This window comes from Aotus nancymaae, unplaced genomic scaffold, assembly GCF_030222135.1.
Source record: "Aotus nancymaae isolate 86718 unplaced genomic scaffold, 86718_ANA_hifiasm-v0.15.2.pri h1tg000033l, whole genome shotgun sequence".
Taxonomy (NCBI): domain Eukaryota; kingdom Metazoa; phylum Chordata; class Mammalia; order Primates; family Aotidae; genus Aotus; species Aotus nancymaae.
Window position 1 is genome coordinate 37678157 of NW_026988447.1, and position 17760 is coordinate 37695916.

Sequence of the window (17760 nt, forward strand, 5' to 3'; positions counted from 1 at the left end):
AACAGGCCCTAGTATATGATGTTCCCCTCCCTGAGTCCATGTGTTCTCATTGCTCAACTCCCACTTACGAGTAAGAGCATGTGGTGCTTGGTTTTCTGTTTCTGTATTAGTTTGCTGAAAATGATGGTTTCTAGCTTCATCCATGTCCCCTGCAAAGGACATGAATTCATCCTGTTTTATGGCTGCATAGTATTCCATGGTGTGTATGTGCCACATTTTCTTATCCAATCTATTATTGATGGGCATTTGGGTTGGTTCCAAGTCTTTGTTATTGTGATTAGTGCTGCAATAAACATATGTGTGTATGTGTTTTATAGTAGAATGACGTATAATTCTTTGGGTATATACCCAGCAATGGGATTGCTGGGTCAAATGGTATTTCTGGTTCCAGATCCTTGAGGAATCACCACACTGTCTTCCACAGTGGTTGAACTAATTTACACTCCCACCAGCAATGTAAAACTGTTCCTATTTTTCCACATCCTCTCCAGCATCTTTTGTCTCCTGACTTCTTAATGATGGCCATTCTAACTGGTGTTAGATGATATCTCATTGTGGATTTGATTAGCATTTCTTTAATGACCAGTGATGATCAACTTTTTTTCATATGTTTATTGGCCACATAAATAACTTCTTTTGAGAAGTGTCTATTCATGTCCTTTGCCCACTGTTTGATGAGGCTTTTTTTTTCTTGTAAATTTGTTTAAGTTCCTTATATAGAGAATATTTTAATGTCAGTTTAAATTTTTAAAGGAAAAAAAATCAGTTATTTCTCTAAATTTGTATTTTTTGTTGTTCTTTTTTCTGGTATTGTTTTCTTCTATTTTCAAAGATTATATAAATAGTAATATATTTGATACTTCTAGAATTATATTTTTTCTCCTATTTCTCTCACAGTAATTAGAATCTTTGAGAAGCTATGTTAAATATATCCTGTTTTTCAACTGTAATTTTTTGTGAATTTTACACATAAGAGAATTTTATTTTAATTTACAATGTTATATCCCAAATGTTTTATATCTTGCATGGGTTTAAATTCCCATTTTTCTACTTTCCAGCTTTGTGATCTTAGAAAAATCCTTTGCACCTCAGTTTTCTCATTTATAAATGAGGGCTACAAATTCTAAATTACAATTTTGATTTGATAATTATCTGAAAATCAGTTTTATTTCTTGAAAATTTGGTTTTAGATATATTTAATTATGAAAATGATACTTTAGGTAAATCATAAAGGCAATATTTAGCTTGATAAGGAACATGTATTTAACACTAATTTTTTTTAATGTATGAATGGAAAGAATATTTAAATGTGATGAAGGAAAGAAATGATGAAGAAAGCATTCTGTTTGTTCTAGACTAGGAAAGATTTATAATTGATTGCATAGGAGTAAATAGAAATTAATTTAGGCTTATATGTCTAGCACATATGTAAGTTAATAAATTTGCCTGTTTATCCTTATCATCATTACAGAACAGCAAGACTGACAAATAAGAATTAAAATTATGTGCAAAAGGTTCTGGGTAGTATAAATATCTTGCTTTAGGAGCCAGTAGCAATAGCACAATACTAAATACCTAGCTTAATATTTTTAGTTTAAAATATTTTGTTGTGTTGCAGTATGATTTGTAAAAATCTTTCTAGAAGTCAGTTTGGCAAGAAGGGCCTTAGAAATGTGTGTATTATTTGATCCAGTAATAAGATGATGACATAAATTTATGAATGTGTTCTAAAGAACTGAATATAAAAATCTTTGAATAAATATGTTTATTATAATTATTATAATGAAAAATTTGAGATAGTTTAAAAATCTTAAATATGGAATCATTTAAATTGTAGTTTGTCAAAATAGTAAGTTATACCATTAAAAAAATTATATATTGTACAGCATAATCACTTGAGGACTTGTTGAAACATGGATTTCTGCTCTTCCCCCACCCCCACCTCCACCCCAGTTTCTTATTCAGTAAGTCTGGGATAGAGCTCAATAATTTCCATCTCTAACAGTTCTGAAGTATTGCTTATGATGCTGGTCCTTTGAGAAGCACTGCTCTAGGAGAATCTGGGTTGTGTAACTGCTAGTGTAGATGATTTTTCTCATCAGACAGGTCTGGGGAAACAGTGGGTCATTTTGAGGTAGGAGGCATTTTTATGACCATTCTACTGAAAAGAACATTTGAGTCTTATGAAAATGAATTATCCATGACTATTTAGCCAGGAATTAGAGATCACACCCATATCTTTGACTCCAGATTCTGTATTTATCCACAAATTTTAAAACCACTTGTAAAATTTTTAATTTGCCTACAGTTTTTTTTTAAGTTTTAGACAAAACTTATCTATGGTGTTAGGAACACAAGGAAATGTTATTTAGGGTGAAGAGCATAGTAATTGGAAGAGGTCACAACAGGGGCATCTGGCTTCTAGGTGATGGTAATAATGTTCTCTTTTGAGCTAGGTGCTGGTTACATGAGTGCACTTGCTTTAGAAAAATGTACAATTGGTTCATTTTCTGAATGCATGGTATACCTGAGTAGACTCCAAGGAGCCTTATGTTGTTGTGGGTTACATATCTATCAGTATTTATTGTATTACAAATTAAAACTGAGACTTAAAAAAAAAAAAAGCAAAGTGAGAGCATAAACATGCCATCCATTAGCCCATAGAACAAGGATGACATCACTTTAGAAAACTCCACTGTACATTTATGAGAGGATGAGAGTGAAAAAGGCAAAATATGTTAACATATTATTCTGAAGATAATTTTGACTTCAAGGACTCTCAAAGTCTAAGAGTTCCGGTACCACACTTTGATAATACTATATGCAAACAATAGTTAATGACCAGAGAAAATTCTCATTATAAAATGGCAAGTAAAAATAGTGTAGTACACACAGCACACTATATGGTCCCTAATTTTGTTAAAAGAATTTTAAGATGGCTGACCACTAGCAGCTCGGGATTGTAGCTCCCAGTGAAAGTGCAGAGAACGAGAGGACGCCACACTTTTAGACGAATTTTTGTTGCTCACGAACCAGGAGATTCCCAGCGGAGGAGCCCCACAGGTCGCCAGTGCGACTCTTGTGGCCAGCACTGTGGTTTTGCTGGCGCTTTGGTGCGGCAGTTCTTGGTGCAGAGTGAGCGGGACTGGGTCCCCTTTTGGCCGATTCCCAGACAGAAAAGCACGATCAATCTTAACACCGCTGTTTTAGCCAGCACAGTGGATTGCTCAGATTTCGGCTGGGAATCAACAAGTTGGACGTCCACTCAGAAACCTAATTTCAAAGTTGGAAATCACAAAGATGACAGGTGGATAAATTTACAATGATGGGAAGAAACCAGCATAAAAAGGCTGAGAATACCCAAAATCAGAATGCCTCTCCCTCTACAGGAGATCACAGTTCCTCATCAGCAACGGAACAAGCCCTGATGGAGAACAAGTGCGTTCCATTAACAGAAGTAGGCTTCAGAAGGTCGATGATAAGAAACTTCTGTGAATTAAAAGAACTTGTTCTAACCCAATGCAAAGAAACTAAGAACTTTGAAAAAATGTTTGATGGAATGCTAATGAGAATAGACAATTTGGAGAGGAATATAGGTGAATTAATGGAGCTGAAAAACAACACGAGAACTTCGCTAAGAATGCACAAGTTTTAACAGTCGAATCGATCAAGCAGAAGAAAGGATATCAGAGTTCGAAGACCAACTTAACGAAATAAAACGAGAAGTCAAGATTAGAGAAAAAAGGATAAAAAAGAATGAGCAAAGTCTCCAAGAAATACGGGACTATGTGGAAAGACCTAATCTATGTTTGATAGGTGTACCTGAATGTGACAAAGAGAATGAATCCAAGTTGGAAAATACTCTTTAGGAGATTATTCAGGAAAACTTTCCCAACCTAGTAAGACAGGACAATATTCAACTCCAGGTAATACAGAGAACGCCACAGAGATATTCCTCAAGAAGACCAACCCCAAGGCACATAATTGTCAGATTCACTAGGGTTGAAATGAAGGAGAAAATACTAAGAGCAGCTAGAGAGAAAGGTCAGGTTACCCACAAAGGGAAGCCTATCAGACTTACATCAGATCTCTAAGCAGAAACCCTACAAGCCAGAAAAGAGTGGGGGCCAATATGCAACATCCTTAAAGAAAAGAACTTCCAACCCAGAATTTCATATCCAGCCAATCTGAGCTTCAAAAGTGAAGGAAAAATAAAATCTTTTGCAAACAAGCAAGTACTTAGAGATTTCACCATCACCAGGCCTGCTTTACAGAAGCTTCTGAAAGAAGCACTATACATATAAAGGAGCAACCAGTATCAGCCTTTCCAAAAATATATCCAGCTAGCATCAAATGGCAGTATTAAACTCATATATATTATTAAATGGATAAAAAGCCAAAACCCATTGGTACGCTGTATCCAGACCCATCTCACATGCAACAATACACAAAGACTCAAAACAAAGGGACAGAAGAAGATTTACCAACCAAACGGAGAGCAAACATAAATAAACAAATAAAAAGCAGGAGTTGACATAAGACAAGTTCTTAATGACTTATAAAGAGACTTAGCCTCCCACACAATAATAGTGGGAGACTGTAACATCACATTGTCAATATTAGACTGATCAACGAGATAGAAAATTAACAAGGATATCCAGGACTTGAACTCAGACCTGGAACAAGTAAACTCAATAAACATTTATAGAACTCTCCACTTCAAATACACAAAACATACATTCTTATCAGTACCATATCACACCTATTCCAAAAGTGACTATATAATTGGAAGTAAATCACTCCTCAATAATTGCATAGCATTTCATAGGTTTAAATGAAATATTGGTTGGCTGCTTGTTTGTTATTTTCTTCCCTTATTCCTTCCTGTGTCCATTGTTAAGCACAATTATTGGCATAAAAGAGGTTTTCAATTCCCATTTTTAGACTGCATTCTAGCCTGGGCAATAAAGCAATACTCCCGTTCTCTCTCCCTCATTTTCTTCCTTTTTCTTCCTCTTCTTCATTCTTTTTTTTCTTTCTCTCTTTCTTTCTTCCTTTTTTAAAAAAAAAAAAAAAAGAATTTTAAAATTCTCCCCCGGAATCACATTTATAAACATGAATGCATCAATATTTAAGAAGATGATTGTATCTAGATGTTAGCAATATTTATTATCAGATAGTAATATTATAGATGATTCTGATTTTCTCCTGTTTTTCTCTGTATTTTCCTAATTTTCCACAATGAAAATCTGTTACTTTTACAATCAGGAAAAAAATATTGTACTTTACCAGAGGGTAATTTTCTTCTTCATCAGTTTCTAGGAGTTACACTTTTGTGGAACAAAGAACGTAGTTTAAAGCTGTATCTCTGTTAAGGATTTTAATTTTAGCTAAATCTGAGTAAAAACACAATTTCAAAATAAGGAACTTTATGTCTTCAGGTTTATTCTCTAAATTAATTATAAAACTTCATATCAAAAATATTACAACTATAATACCATCTTTACACAGTTCTATTTTTATTTTATGACTTTATAAGACTTATCTATAAAAGAAAGTGATCCATTTGTACTATACAATAAATAACCTGCTGATAATTTAGAGTTATCAAATTTTTTTAATAGGAAAAAACTCAGGCTGTGGAACTCTGGCAAACTGTTTCTCAGGAGTTGGACAGACTGCACAAGCTTTACCAGGAACATATGACTGAGGCCCAAATACATGTATTTGAAAGTCAAAAACAAAAGGTAATCTTGGATTTCATTGTTTTCTTGTATATCAACAAGAAATTACACTCTGAAGAAACTGTTTTAGAAGGGAGCACCTAAGACTACCCTCTAGCATTTGGAATTTCAAATCACTTTATTATTTATGTTAATAATATATAGATCTTTGATGGTTACACTCTTGAACAGGTAAGATAATTAGAGAACTGGACAGTGTACATTTGGTTCTATAATGTTGTCAGCAGTGAAAGCTGAATTGAGTGCTAAAGAGCATCTATAACATTATTTTGTATAAATAGACTTCAGAGTTTTTATTTACTTGATTTCCTACCTGACTTTTAAAACAAAACTGTTCATTAGTTTATGGCCAGTGAAGAAACCTACTCAAATACAGTGAGAACACTATGTAAAATCAAAATGTTAATACCCTTAAATGTGACCTATTACTAAATTAGATATCAACTTTGTCTACCATAAATTAATCAAAATAGAATTTTACAATAGGAAGGAATCTTAATGGTTATTAAAGATTTTTTTCTATCCAAAGCAAGAATCATTCTACACTCTTTCAAAGTGGACATCTAGCTTTAGCTTTTGCTTTACACGTCTATTGACAAGAGCTCATTATCTCACAAGACCATCCATTCCATTGGGAAATTACCTCTTTTATTCTTCTATTGGTTCTTTTATTGCTAGGTACATTGAGCACTATAGAGGAATTCTAATTCTGACCTCTTTTCTATGTATTTTCAGAGGTAGCTCTTTAAATAAGTTGGTTATCATACCTCTCTTCAACTCTTATTTACAGACTTTTCAAATTCTGGTTTATGAATATTCCTATTATCCTATTATCATAATTATAATTTGGAATTTCTACCTAAAGAAATTCCAAAAATACTTACATAATGTTTTACAGTTTACAAAATGATTTTTCTGTATGTGCTCTGGCTTGAAAAAAAGTCCACATGTGATCAATCTGATTTGTTTGACTTTTACCTCTGAGATTTAAAAATCATTTTTCATATTAAAGCTCTTAGAGCTCTGTTTCTTCATTTAGGTCAATTAGCTAAGCCCACGAGGTTGGGTTTTTGTTTTGTTTTTACCTAAATAATATCATTCTTTTACAATAGCTATATAGTTTGGTGGGTCCTTACACAAGACTTCATAAATAACACTTCTTTCTTTTTTCCCTGGTTATCTATTTAATTCTGTCATTCAGTATTTTTACAGCCTCTCCCAACTTTGTGTCATCTGTACAAATAATATTTAATAGAATCATAACAACTAATCAAACAATTTTTTTAAATGTGGGGCATAAGAATTTTTTTTAAAAAGGATGGATAGTAACTCCTGTGCCATGGTTTGTATTATAGGTTTTTAGTAGCTTTGAAGGTGACCTTCCAACATTGGACAAGGTCTCTCTAGCATATGGAATTTCTAATCACTTATAATTGTTTATGATATATTTCTTTGAGTTTTAAAACGATATTTAATAATTGATTTCTAGAATATTTGACATAAACAGCTACATTAATTTCAACATTGACACTTTAATTCTTTAATCATTTTAAAAATTTCTTAGTTTTTCAACTACTAATTCACACAATAGTAGTAAGAAGAAACATTACTAATTTTATCTAAACTTAGGCATAGTGAGTTTAGACTTGATTTTAGTTTAATTTTAAATATGGGTTACAAACAACAAAATGCTATTTATATACTCCCCTATCTTCCCCTACTGTAGGATCAGCTATTCGATTTTCAACAACTGACCAAGCGACTTCATGTTACTAATGAGAACATGGAAGTGGTAAGTGTACTTGCTTGCATAAACTAGAAATCGTGCCTATAAATCATCATATTTATTTATGTTAATGTAAATCAACAAGAAAGCATGTTGCATGAGATTAGATAGGCAGTATTCTCTTTTTCTTCTTCTTTCTCATTTGATAGCATGACACAGTTTACAGAACCTTTTGGAGATCTAACATCTCTCTGAAATACATCTTAATCTGGAAATCCTCTTAGGGTTCTTAGTAAGATCTCCTTAGACTAATCTAGACAGTGAGCTTTTCAAGTGTAGAGTACATGCTTAATATTATTTATTTCATCTGACACACTGCCAGATATTTAATAAGAATAGTGTAACTGTTTAATGAATTAATAGCCCATTTCCTAAAAAATTTTAGGAAACTAAGAACGATGTGTTGATATGGTACTCCTAAATTTCCCTATAAGTTTTTCCTAAAATAAATAGAATTAGCCTTCTCAATTCTGCTGTTTACCTTCTTACTGTCTCACTTTTGGTTTTTTGTTTTGTTTTGTTTTATTTTCTTGGAATGTTATTTTTACCTCATTGTTGACCCTCCAGGTAATTCCTCTCTCTTTCCCTTCTTCATTTTTGCTTAGTTACTGTGCTAATTCTTGTTAGTATCTAATAAAAATATCTTTGTATAACAGTGGAGTTGTGCCACCAAAAACAAGTATCCAGTTTTATTCTACTTTAAAAATTTTTCTTTTTTAACCATGTAAAAAATTACTAAACCAATCTGTACCTATTCTGTTAATATTTGAAATGTCTAATCACTTACAGTTTCTGATAATATGTTATACTTCTTAGAGTTTTAAGATATTAGCACTCCAGAACAGAATGGTTACTGATTTCTATAATTAAGAAAGGCATTTTTTAAATTTAATATATTTCTACATGGAATTCTTGCTTTAACCTAGGATCATAATTATTCAGTACTTCTTCAGTATGCCTCCTAGAATTGAAATTATATCATCCTTTAATATATCATACCACAGAGTACCTATTTTATTATAGACAACCAAAATGATTTTGATGAAAGTCATGGAAAAAGGATGTTTGTGTATTCCAAGAGAATATGTTAAAAATTTCTAAGGCGGAAACATTCATGGTTTCAAGTCAAAGCTAAGAATAAACTAGATCCAAGAAAACTGATAAAGAAATGGCATGATGGATAAAAGAGAGTTTTATAAAAATATAGAAAAGACTATATAGACTATTAAGATAAAAGTAAATGGTTGAAATTTTAAAATTTGTTTCTCTTAATGTATTTAATGAATAGCAAACATGACTGACAAATGTAAAGTGAATAAGCAAAGTGATAAGATCTTGTACATCTCAAAGAGCATTCATATAGAGGTAAGTTTGAGTCAAGATCAAACTTGAAGAAGAGTACCCTTTAAAAATCAAGCAGTTTCCAACAAAATTTCTGATTACATGAATAAACTCATTAAATGAATAGATCCTTATAGATATAGTAAATTGATGAGTATGCAGTGAGTAAATAAAATATCTTTCAATGTAATTTGACTAACATGAGAGAGTAGGACACACTGGACACTCCTTCGCCCCATAAATACACCAATTCAGCAACAGTTCCCTTTGTGACAAATCAGAAACTAATTGAAATTTTCTCACATCCTAGGGGGTTGGAAAACCAGGCTCACCAAAGCTATCAGGGAGATTTGAGACCCTCTCTTGCTAGACACACTGTCCCCAGTGCAGTGCCATTGTTATCAAAAAGAGACCCCTTAGCTCCAGCTTCACCCATAGCAAAAAGGGGATTAGGTATGTGCATTCATCACCCCAACTCTTTTGAGGTCCCCAGAATACTGGCCTCTATCTTGCCAGTCTTGGAGCTCACAGATCTAGCATAGTTTGGCCAACCAAGGGAGAATGGAGGTGTTGGTTTGTACTGATAGATGGAATTGATCCTGTGCCCTTCTCAGCATAGAAGCAGCAGATGAAAATTCAGTTCTCAGCTTCCCCCTAGGGAGAGAAAAGGTTGATCCAGCACTGCAGCTTCTCTAGGGCAGCCCAGAGAAATAGCATTTGTCTCACGAGTTTTGAAGCTCTAATAGGTCCATCACGGGCTAGCCACTTAGGGAAGAACAGAGATAACAGATTGGGCTAATACATGCTATAGTTCCCTACCCTCAGCTCTTCACAGAGCAAGCAGACAAAGCCACAGCTGCCAGCATCTCCCTAGGGAGGGAAGGAGTTGGTGGAGGCCTGCTAAATCTATGGCCAGCTGATTGGTGGGGGTCTTCTCTTGTATGAGGCTAATCCATTAAGACTGGGTGAGGTGCCTGCTTTCTCTAATGCATGGACATGAGCACAAAGTCAAGGAAAAATGAAGAACCAGCTAAAGATGTTCCATACAACAGAACAACATAAATCTCCAGAAACCAATCCTAATAAAAAGGAGTTATGATTTACCTGATAGGGAATTAAAAATAATTCTTATGAAGTTGCTCACCACAGTTAAAAGAAAAATACGTGAACAAAGTAAGAATTGCAAGAGAGAAAAAATGTTAAATACCACACAAATTATGGACCTAAAGAACACAATAACTGAATTAAAAATGGTGTTAGGAAGTCTAGATATTCATATTCAAAAAATGGTTTTGGACTCTTATCTTACACAATACACAAAAATCAACCGAAAATGAATTAAAGACTTAAACCTAACACCTCTTACCTAGAAAGTTCCTAGAAGAAAACCTAGGGGATAAGTTCCACGGCATCAGTCTTGGCAATGATTTCATGGATATGACACCAAAAGTACAGACAGCAGGAACAAAAGTAATTAAGTGGGACAACATCAAACCAAAAAGTAAAGTTTTTGCACACCAAAAGAAATCAACAGAGTAAAAAGGGAACCTATGGAATGGGACAAAATATTTACAGATCATATATCCAATAAGGGAATAATCTCTAAAGTATTTAAGGAATTTTTGTAACTCAATAATAAAAAAACAAAACACACACACACCAAAAAAAAACCATAATAACTTGATTTTTAAATGAGCTAAGTACTTAGATATTTTTTCAAGGCAACAGGTATGTAAAGAAATGCCCAATGCTCAATGTCAATAAGCATTAGAGAAATATAAATACTAAAACTACAATGAGGTATCAATCACCTCATTGTGTTGATGAGGATGTGGAGAAATTGGAACCCTTGAACATTTTTGGTGGGATTGCAAAATGGTGCATCTTCCATGGAACACAGTATAGAGTTTCCTCAAAAAAATAAAAATAGAACTACCATATGATCCGGAAATCCCACTTCTGAATGTGTTTATCCAAAAGTATTGAAATTAGGATCTTGAAGAGATATTAGCACTCCTGTACTTATTACAGCATATTCACGTTAGTCAAAATATGAAAACAACCTAAATGGCCATCAAAGAGGAATGGATTAAAATGTATAAACATACAGTGGAATGCTAGTCAGCCTTTAAAAAGAAGGAAATTATGCAATGTGTGATAACATGAATAAACCTTGAGAGCATTAAGTGAAATAAGCCAGTCACAGAAAGACAAACACCGTATGATTTTACTTATACAAAGTATCTATAATAGTCAGATTCACAGAAACAGAGATTGGAATGGTGACTACCAGGGCCTATGGGGAGAAGAAATGGGACTTACTAATCAACACACATGAAGTTTCAGTCAAACAAGATGAAGAACCTCTGGAGAGCTGTACAACATTGTGCCCGTAGTCAACAATAACATATTGTACACTTAAACATTTTTTTTAAATGTATAACTCATGTAAGTATTCTTACTACAAATTGATCAAAATAAATATATTTCAGCCGGGCACAGTGGCTCACACCATAATCCTAGCACTTTGAGAGGCTGAGGTGTGTGAATCACGAGATCAGAAGTTCAAGACCAGCCTGGCCAAGATAGTGAAACCCAGTCTCTACTAAAAATACAAAAATTAGCTGGGCATGGTGATGGGCGCCTGTAATCCTAGCTACTCGGGAGGTTGAGGCAGGAGAATTGCTTGAACCCAGGATGCAGAGGTTGCAGTGAGCTGAGATCACGCCACTGCACTCCAGCCTGAACAACAGAGCAAGACCCCGTCTCAAAAATAAATAAATATCTTTCTTTACCAGTGCAGATTAGTAATATGCAACCGATATAATGCTCTGACATGAATGGTACATAAAAGTACATGTTTTTATTTATTATGCCTGTAGATATATTGTGATTTCACATTTCCTATAGATTTGCTTTACTAAAATGTTATTTTTTTAAGATTTGCTCATCTCTGTAATTTACTCAAAAATATTAATTGCATGCTATCTTGCATGAAAGTATATGTTCTCTGAGTTGCAAACATACATCATCCATAAAATCTCTGTTTCCTTGGTTAAACAGGCTGACATATGAAATAATCAGTGAATAAGGTGCTCAATAGATGATGGTTGAAAAGGATGCTTCCCTACACCTTCTTAAGTCTCCTAATTCTAAAATATTAATATAGTATGTAATTTTCTTTGTGATCATAAATATAGAACAAGAATGCCATATTCAGATGCAGTTGTAGAGCTCCTACTAGGCTTGCTAGCAAGTTAAGCACCTTGGTTTCCAGCACTAGATTCTTAAAATGCAGAATTTTAGCTTATATTTCTGTTAATTGCTCTATGTAATTTTTCCTTGAGGTGTTCCCAAATGGTCAAAAACACAAGCATTAATTATGCAAGTGCCAAGACAGTATATATAATAAAACAGTAGTTGTGCCTGTGATGTACTCAATCATGTGCCAGGCACTGGGAGTTCTGGGAAAAGCTGATCCTTTTAAAAGGCTCATATTTTAGTCAGGAAAACATAAACTTTAAATATAGTATTTTAATATAAAAAAAGCACTGTAAAGGTATGTATTAAGTTTTATCAAAATCCGGAAAGGTAACAGTTAATTCTGCCTCAGAGTGAGTAAACCACACATGGTATTGAGGAATGAATGCAGACAGAATGAGGACATCCCAAGCAGAGGAAAATAGTATGTTAAAAATAGGAAGTCAGTGAGCTCAGATAGATCATGAGAGAAGTACAATGAAAGCTACCTCAGGGACTTTAGTTGGAGAAATGTAAGCATACTATGTTGGGACAGGATTAAATCAAAACTATTAATATCAATCAGAAGCAACTATAATATATAAAGCAAAGGGATAAGGAATTTGTATCATCATGGATAAAACCAGCAGTTATGGAAGAAAATCAATTCCCTTAGGAAAAGTTGTTCTATATTTAGAAGACTACTTTATATCTAACTATGGATTTCTCCAGAAACTGACCTTCAGGAAAAAGTTCCAAAACATGTCATTTATTTAGTAGGTAATACCAGGTAGCACCAGTAAGAAGGTGGGGAAGTGATACCAAAGAGAAGAGAAGACAGCCAATAAAGGGCTTTTTAAAATTAAGCAAGGTAACACTGTGAGTAACTAAAACTTAATGAATTCTGAAAGACAGTGTAGAACAAGCCTCAGAGTTATCTCACCCATGTGAGAAGGGAGTTTGGTTTTTTATATACCAGTTTCCTTCATTTATGTCAGGCTGCTCAGAACAGGGTGGAACATTAGTTCTATACACGTATAGCTTTATGGACAGGTGGATAGATGGGCAAAAGAGATTCAGATGGCCAAAGAAAGCCATAAGACAGGAATGCAGGTGTAGGTAGTCTGAAGTAAAGCAGGTATCTAATGAAGTAGTAAAAGCAAGGAAAGAGGGCTAAGTTACGTTTAAACTCAAAAAATCTAATCATTATCATAAATCTCACTAAATTTTTTTTCTACTTGCATGTCTGATGTGTCATCTTTAAGGATACAGTTATTAAATATTCTAATACTGATTCTTTTTTTTTCTTGTGGCAGACTAACCAACAGTTTCTGAAAACAGTAACTGAACAAAGTGTGATAATCGAACAACTCCAAAAAAAACTTAGGTATTTTCAAAAATGGGTTTAATTATTTCATTGTCAATTATTTTTCTTCAAGGAAGCTGATGATGCCATAATTGTCTCCATGGGTGTTTTTTTTTCCTTTCCTTTGTTCATCTTCTGTCAGTATCTTTTTGTGTGTATGATCTGTTAGGATGGGAAGAAACTGAAATCAAGATTATTATGATGTGCTATACAGTCAGACCTCTAAATACACAGATGTTCAAGTCCTTTATATAAAATGGCATAATATTTGTATATAACCTATGCACATCTCCCCATAAACTTTAAATCATCTGATAACTTGTACAATGTAAATGCTATGTAAATAGATTGTATACTATATTGTTTTAAATTTTGTATTTTTTTATTGTTTTAAAAAATATTCTCAATCTGCACTTGGTTGAATCCATGAATGGGGAACCTACAAATCATTTGAGCATTTTTCTTATACATATTGGCCATTTGTATGTCTTCCTTTGATAAATGACTATTCAGATATTTTGCCAATTATTTGTTTTTTTCTTCCTCTTGAGTTGTTTTAGCTCCTTACGTATTCTGGTTATTAATCCCTTGTCCAGTGGGTAGTTTACAAATTATTTTCTTCTATTCTATGGGTTTTTTCATTTACTGATTGTTTCCTTGCTGTCCAGAAGCTTTTTAGCTTGATATGATCCTATCTGTACATTTTTGCTTTGGTTGCCTGTACTTTTGAAGTCCTCCTCAAGAAATCTTTATCCAGACAAATGTCTTGGAGTGTTTCCCCGATGTCTTTTTCTAGTAGTTTCATAATTTCAGGTCTTAAATTTAAGTCTTTGATACATTTTGATTTGATTTTGGTATATGGTGAGAGATAGGTGTTGAAAATGTGTTGACTATAAATGCATTAATTTATTTCTGGGTTCTCTGTTGTGTTCCATTCATCTATGTGTCTGTTTTTATGCCAGTACCATTCTGTTTTGGTTACTATAAGTTTGTAGTATAATTTGAAGTCAATTAATGTGATGCCTCTAGCTTCATTCTTTTTGTTCAGGATTATTTTGGCTATTCTGTGTATTTTTTGGTTCCCTTTAAATTTTAGGATTTTTTTCAATTTCTATAAAGAATGTCATTGGTATTTTTATTGCATTTAATCTGTAGATTAGATTGCTTTGGGTAGTATGGATATTTTAACAATATTGATCCTTCTGATTCATGAGCATAGACTATCTTTCCATTGTTTTTTGTCATCTTCAAAATTTCTTTCATCAAAGTTTCATAGTTTTAGAGTTCTTTTACTATCTTGGTTTTTTTTTTCAGATTGTTCAGTTGGCATATAGAAATAATACTTATTTTTGTATGTCAATCTTGTGACAACTTTACTGAATTTATCCAATCTAAGAGTTTTTTTGGTAAAATCTTTAGGTTTTTCTAAATATAAGATCATGTCATCTGCAAACAAGGATAATTTGACTTCTTACTTTCCAATTTGGGTGCCTTTTATTTCTTTGTCTTGTCTAACTATTTTAGCTAGGACTCCTCGTACTGTGTTGAATAATAGTGGTGAAACTGAGTATCCTTGTCTTACTCAAGATCTTAGCAGAAAGACTTTCAGTTTTCCCCATTCAGTGTGATACTGGCTGTGGGTTTGTCATATATGGCTTTTACTGTGTTGAGATATGTTTCTTCTATAACCATGTTTTCTTTAGAGTTTTTATCACAAAGGATGTTGAATTTTATAAAATACTTTTTCAGCATCAAGTGAAATGATCATATGGTTTTTGTCTTTTGTTCTGTTGATATATCATATTTACTGATTTTCAATATGTTGAACCATCCATGCATCCCTGGGATGCATCCCCACTTGATCATGAAGAATGATCTCTTTAATGTGTTGCTGAATTCAGTGTCTAATATTTTGTTAAGGATTTTCACATCTGTGTTCATCAGAAATAGTGGCCTCACTTTGTTCATGCATTATTTCTGCTCTGCTCTTTATTATTTCTTGTACTAATTTTGGGTTTGGTTTTGTCTTGCTTTTCCAGTTCTTTACGACATATCCTTAGGTTGTTTATTTGAAGTTTTTTCTACTTTTTGATGGAGGTGCCTATTGTATAAACTTCACTCTTAATACTGCTTTTGCTGCATCTATAGGTTGTGATATATTGTGTTTCTATTTTAATTTGTTTCAACAAATTTTTTAATTTCCTTCTATGGTTAATTGACCCAGTGGTCATTCAGGAGCACATTGTTTAATTTCCTCTTGTTTGTTTGGTTTTCACATTCCTCTTGTTAATTAATTTTAGTTTTATTCCTTTGCAGTCAGAAAAGATACTCTATGTGATTTCAGTTTGTTTGAATTTTGGGCACTTGTTTTATGGCCTAATATATGTTCTGTCCTTGAGAATGTTGCATATATTGAAAAGAATATGTATTCTTTACCTGTTGCATGAAATATTCTGTAAATGTTTAGTAGGTCAGTGTGGTCTATAGTGCAAATTAAATCTGATGTTTGTTGATATTCTATGTAGATTATCTGTCCAATTCTGAAAGATGGATGTTGAAATTCCCAGCTATTATTTTATTGGTGTCTAACTTTATCTTGAGTGCTAATATTTGCTTTATCTATCTGGATGCTCCAGCATTGAGTGCATATATAATTATAATTCTTATATCCTCTTGTGGGATTGACCCCTTTATTATTATATAATATTTTTTGACTCTCTTTACAATTTTTGTCTTGAAATCTATTTTATCTGGTATAAGCATAGCTACTCTTGCTCTTTTGGGGCTTCTGTTTGCATGGACTGTCTTTTTCCATTCCTATATTTCCAGTCTTTGGGTGTCTTTATAGATGAAGTGAGTTTCTTGTAAGCAGCATATGATTAGTTCATATTTTTTACCCATTCAGCTACTCTTTTTTTAATTAGAGAATTTAGTCCATTTACATTTAATGTTATTGTTGATAGGTAAGTACTCACTGCTGATGTTTTGTTACTTTTTTTCTGGTTGTATTGTCAGTCCTCCCTTCCTTTCTGTCTTCCTTTGTGTAAAAGTGATTTCCTCTTGTGGTTTATTTTAATTTCTTGGCTTTTCAGGTTTTTTGTATCTATTACAGGTTTTTGTTTTATAGTTACCATGAGGCTTGCAAATACTATAACCAATTGTTTTAAACTGATGACAACTTAACTCTGATTATAAAGAAAAAAATAAGCAAAGAGAGAATTTAAAACTTTACACTTTAACTTCATCCGCCCCCCTGCTTTTTGACTTGTTGTCTCTGTTTACATATATTTTATGTTGTTTATCTCTTAAAAAGTTGTAGTATTTATTATTTTTGGTAGATCTGTCTTCTAGTCTTCTGACTAAAGGTATTAGTGGTTGATAAACCACAATTACAATTAAAGGAGTCTAACTAGAGTTAGAATATTCTGTAATTGTCTGTGTAATTACTATTGCCAGTGAGTTTTATATATTCAGATGATTTCTTACTGCTAATTAACATCCTTTTCTTTTGGATTGAAGAACTCCCTTTAGCATTTCTTGTAAGACAGGGCTGGTTGACAAAATTCCTTTGCTTTTTTTTTTCTGTCAAAGTTTTTATTTCTCCTTTATGTTTGAAATACAATTTTGCTTTTATATATTATTTGCTTCCCTTGTCTTGCTGCTTTTAAGATCCTTTATCCTTGACCTTTGAGATTTTGATTATTATATGTACTGAAGTAGTCTTACTTGGTTTGAATCTGCTTGCTGTTCTTTGACTTTCTTGTACCTGGATATTCATATCTTTCTGTAGGTTTGGAAAGTTCTCTGTTATTATTTCTTTGAATAAACTTTCTACCCCCATCTCTCTTAGTACATCCTCTTTAAGACCAATAACAGATTTGCCCCTTGAAGGCTGTTTTAAAGATCTTGTAGGGGTGTTTCATTCTTTTTTATTTTTTCTCCTCTGTGTATTTTCATATAGGCTGTCTTCAATCTCATTGATTCTTCTGGTTGATCAGTTCTGCTTTTGAGAGACTGATGCATTTGTCAGTTTTTCGACTGAATTTTTCATCTCCAGAATTTCTACATGACTTTTAAAAAATTATTTCAATCTCTTGTCAAATTTCTGATGAGATTCCGAATTCCTTCTGTTACCTTGAAGCTTGTTGAGCTTCCCCAAAATAGCTATTAATACTTTGAATTCCTTGTGTGAAAGATCACATATGTCTCACACCAGGATTGGTTACACTGGTGCCTTATGTAGTTCATCCGGTAAGGTCATGTTTTTCTGGATGTTATTCATG

The 17760-nt window shown here is 33.2% G+C and overlaps 1 protein-coding gene across 8 annotated transcripts in view; it reads left to right on the top strand.

Moving 5' to 3' along the window:
* The window catches only part of SCLT1 (sodium channel and clathrin linker 1), a 223477-nt gene that overhangs the window by 76971 nt on the left and 128746 nt on the right, over nt 1-17760 (top strand). For all 8 annotated transcript variants that reach the window (XR_010345381.1, XR_001110683.3, XR_001110682.3 and 5 more), the window contains exons 7-9: nt 5625-5747; nt 7471-7536; nt 13428-13498. Coding sequence is in view for 4 of the 8 variants with exons in the window: in XM_064383881.1 (XP_064239951.1) it covers nt 5625-5747; nt 7471-7536; nt 13428-13498 (260 nt within the window). In the remaining 4 variants the exon portion in view is untranslated. The remainder of the gene's footprint in view (nt 1-5624; nt 5748-7470; nt 7537-13427; nt 13499-17760) is intronic.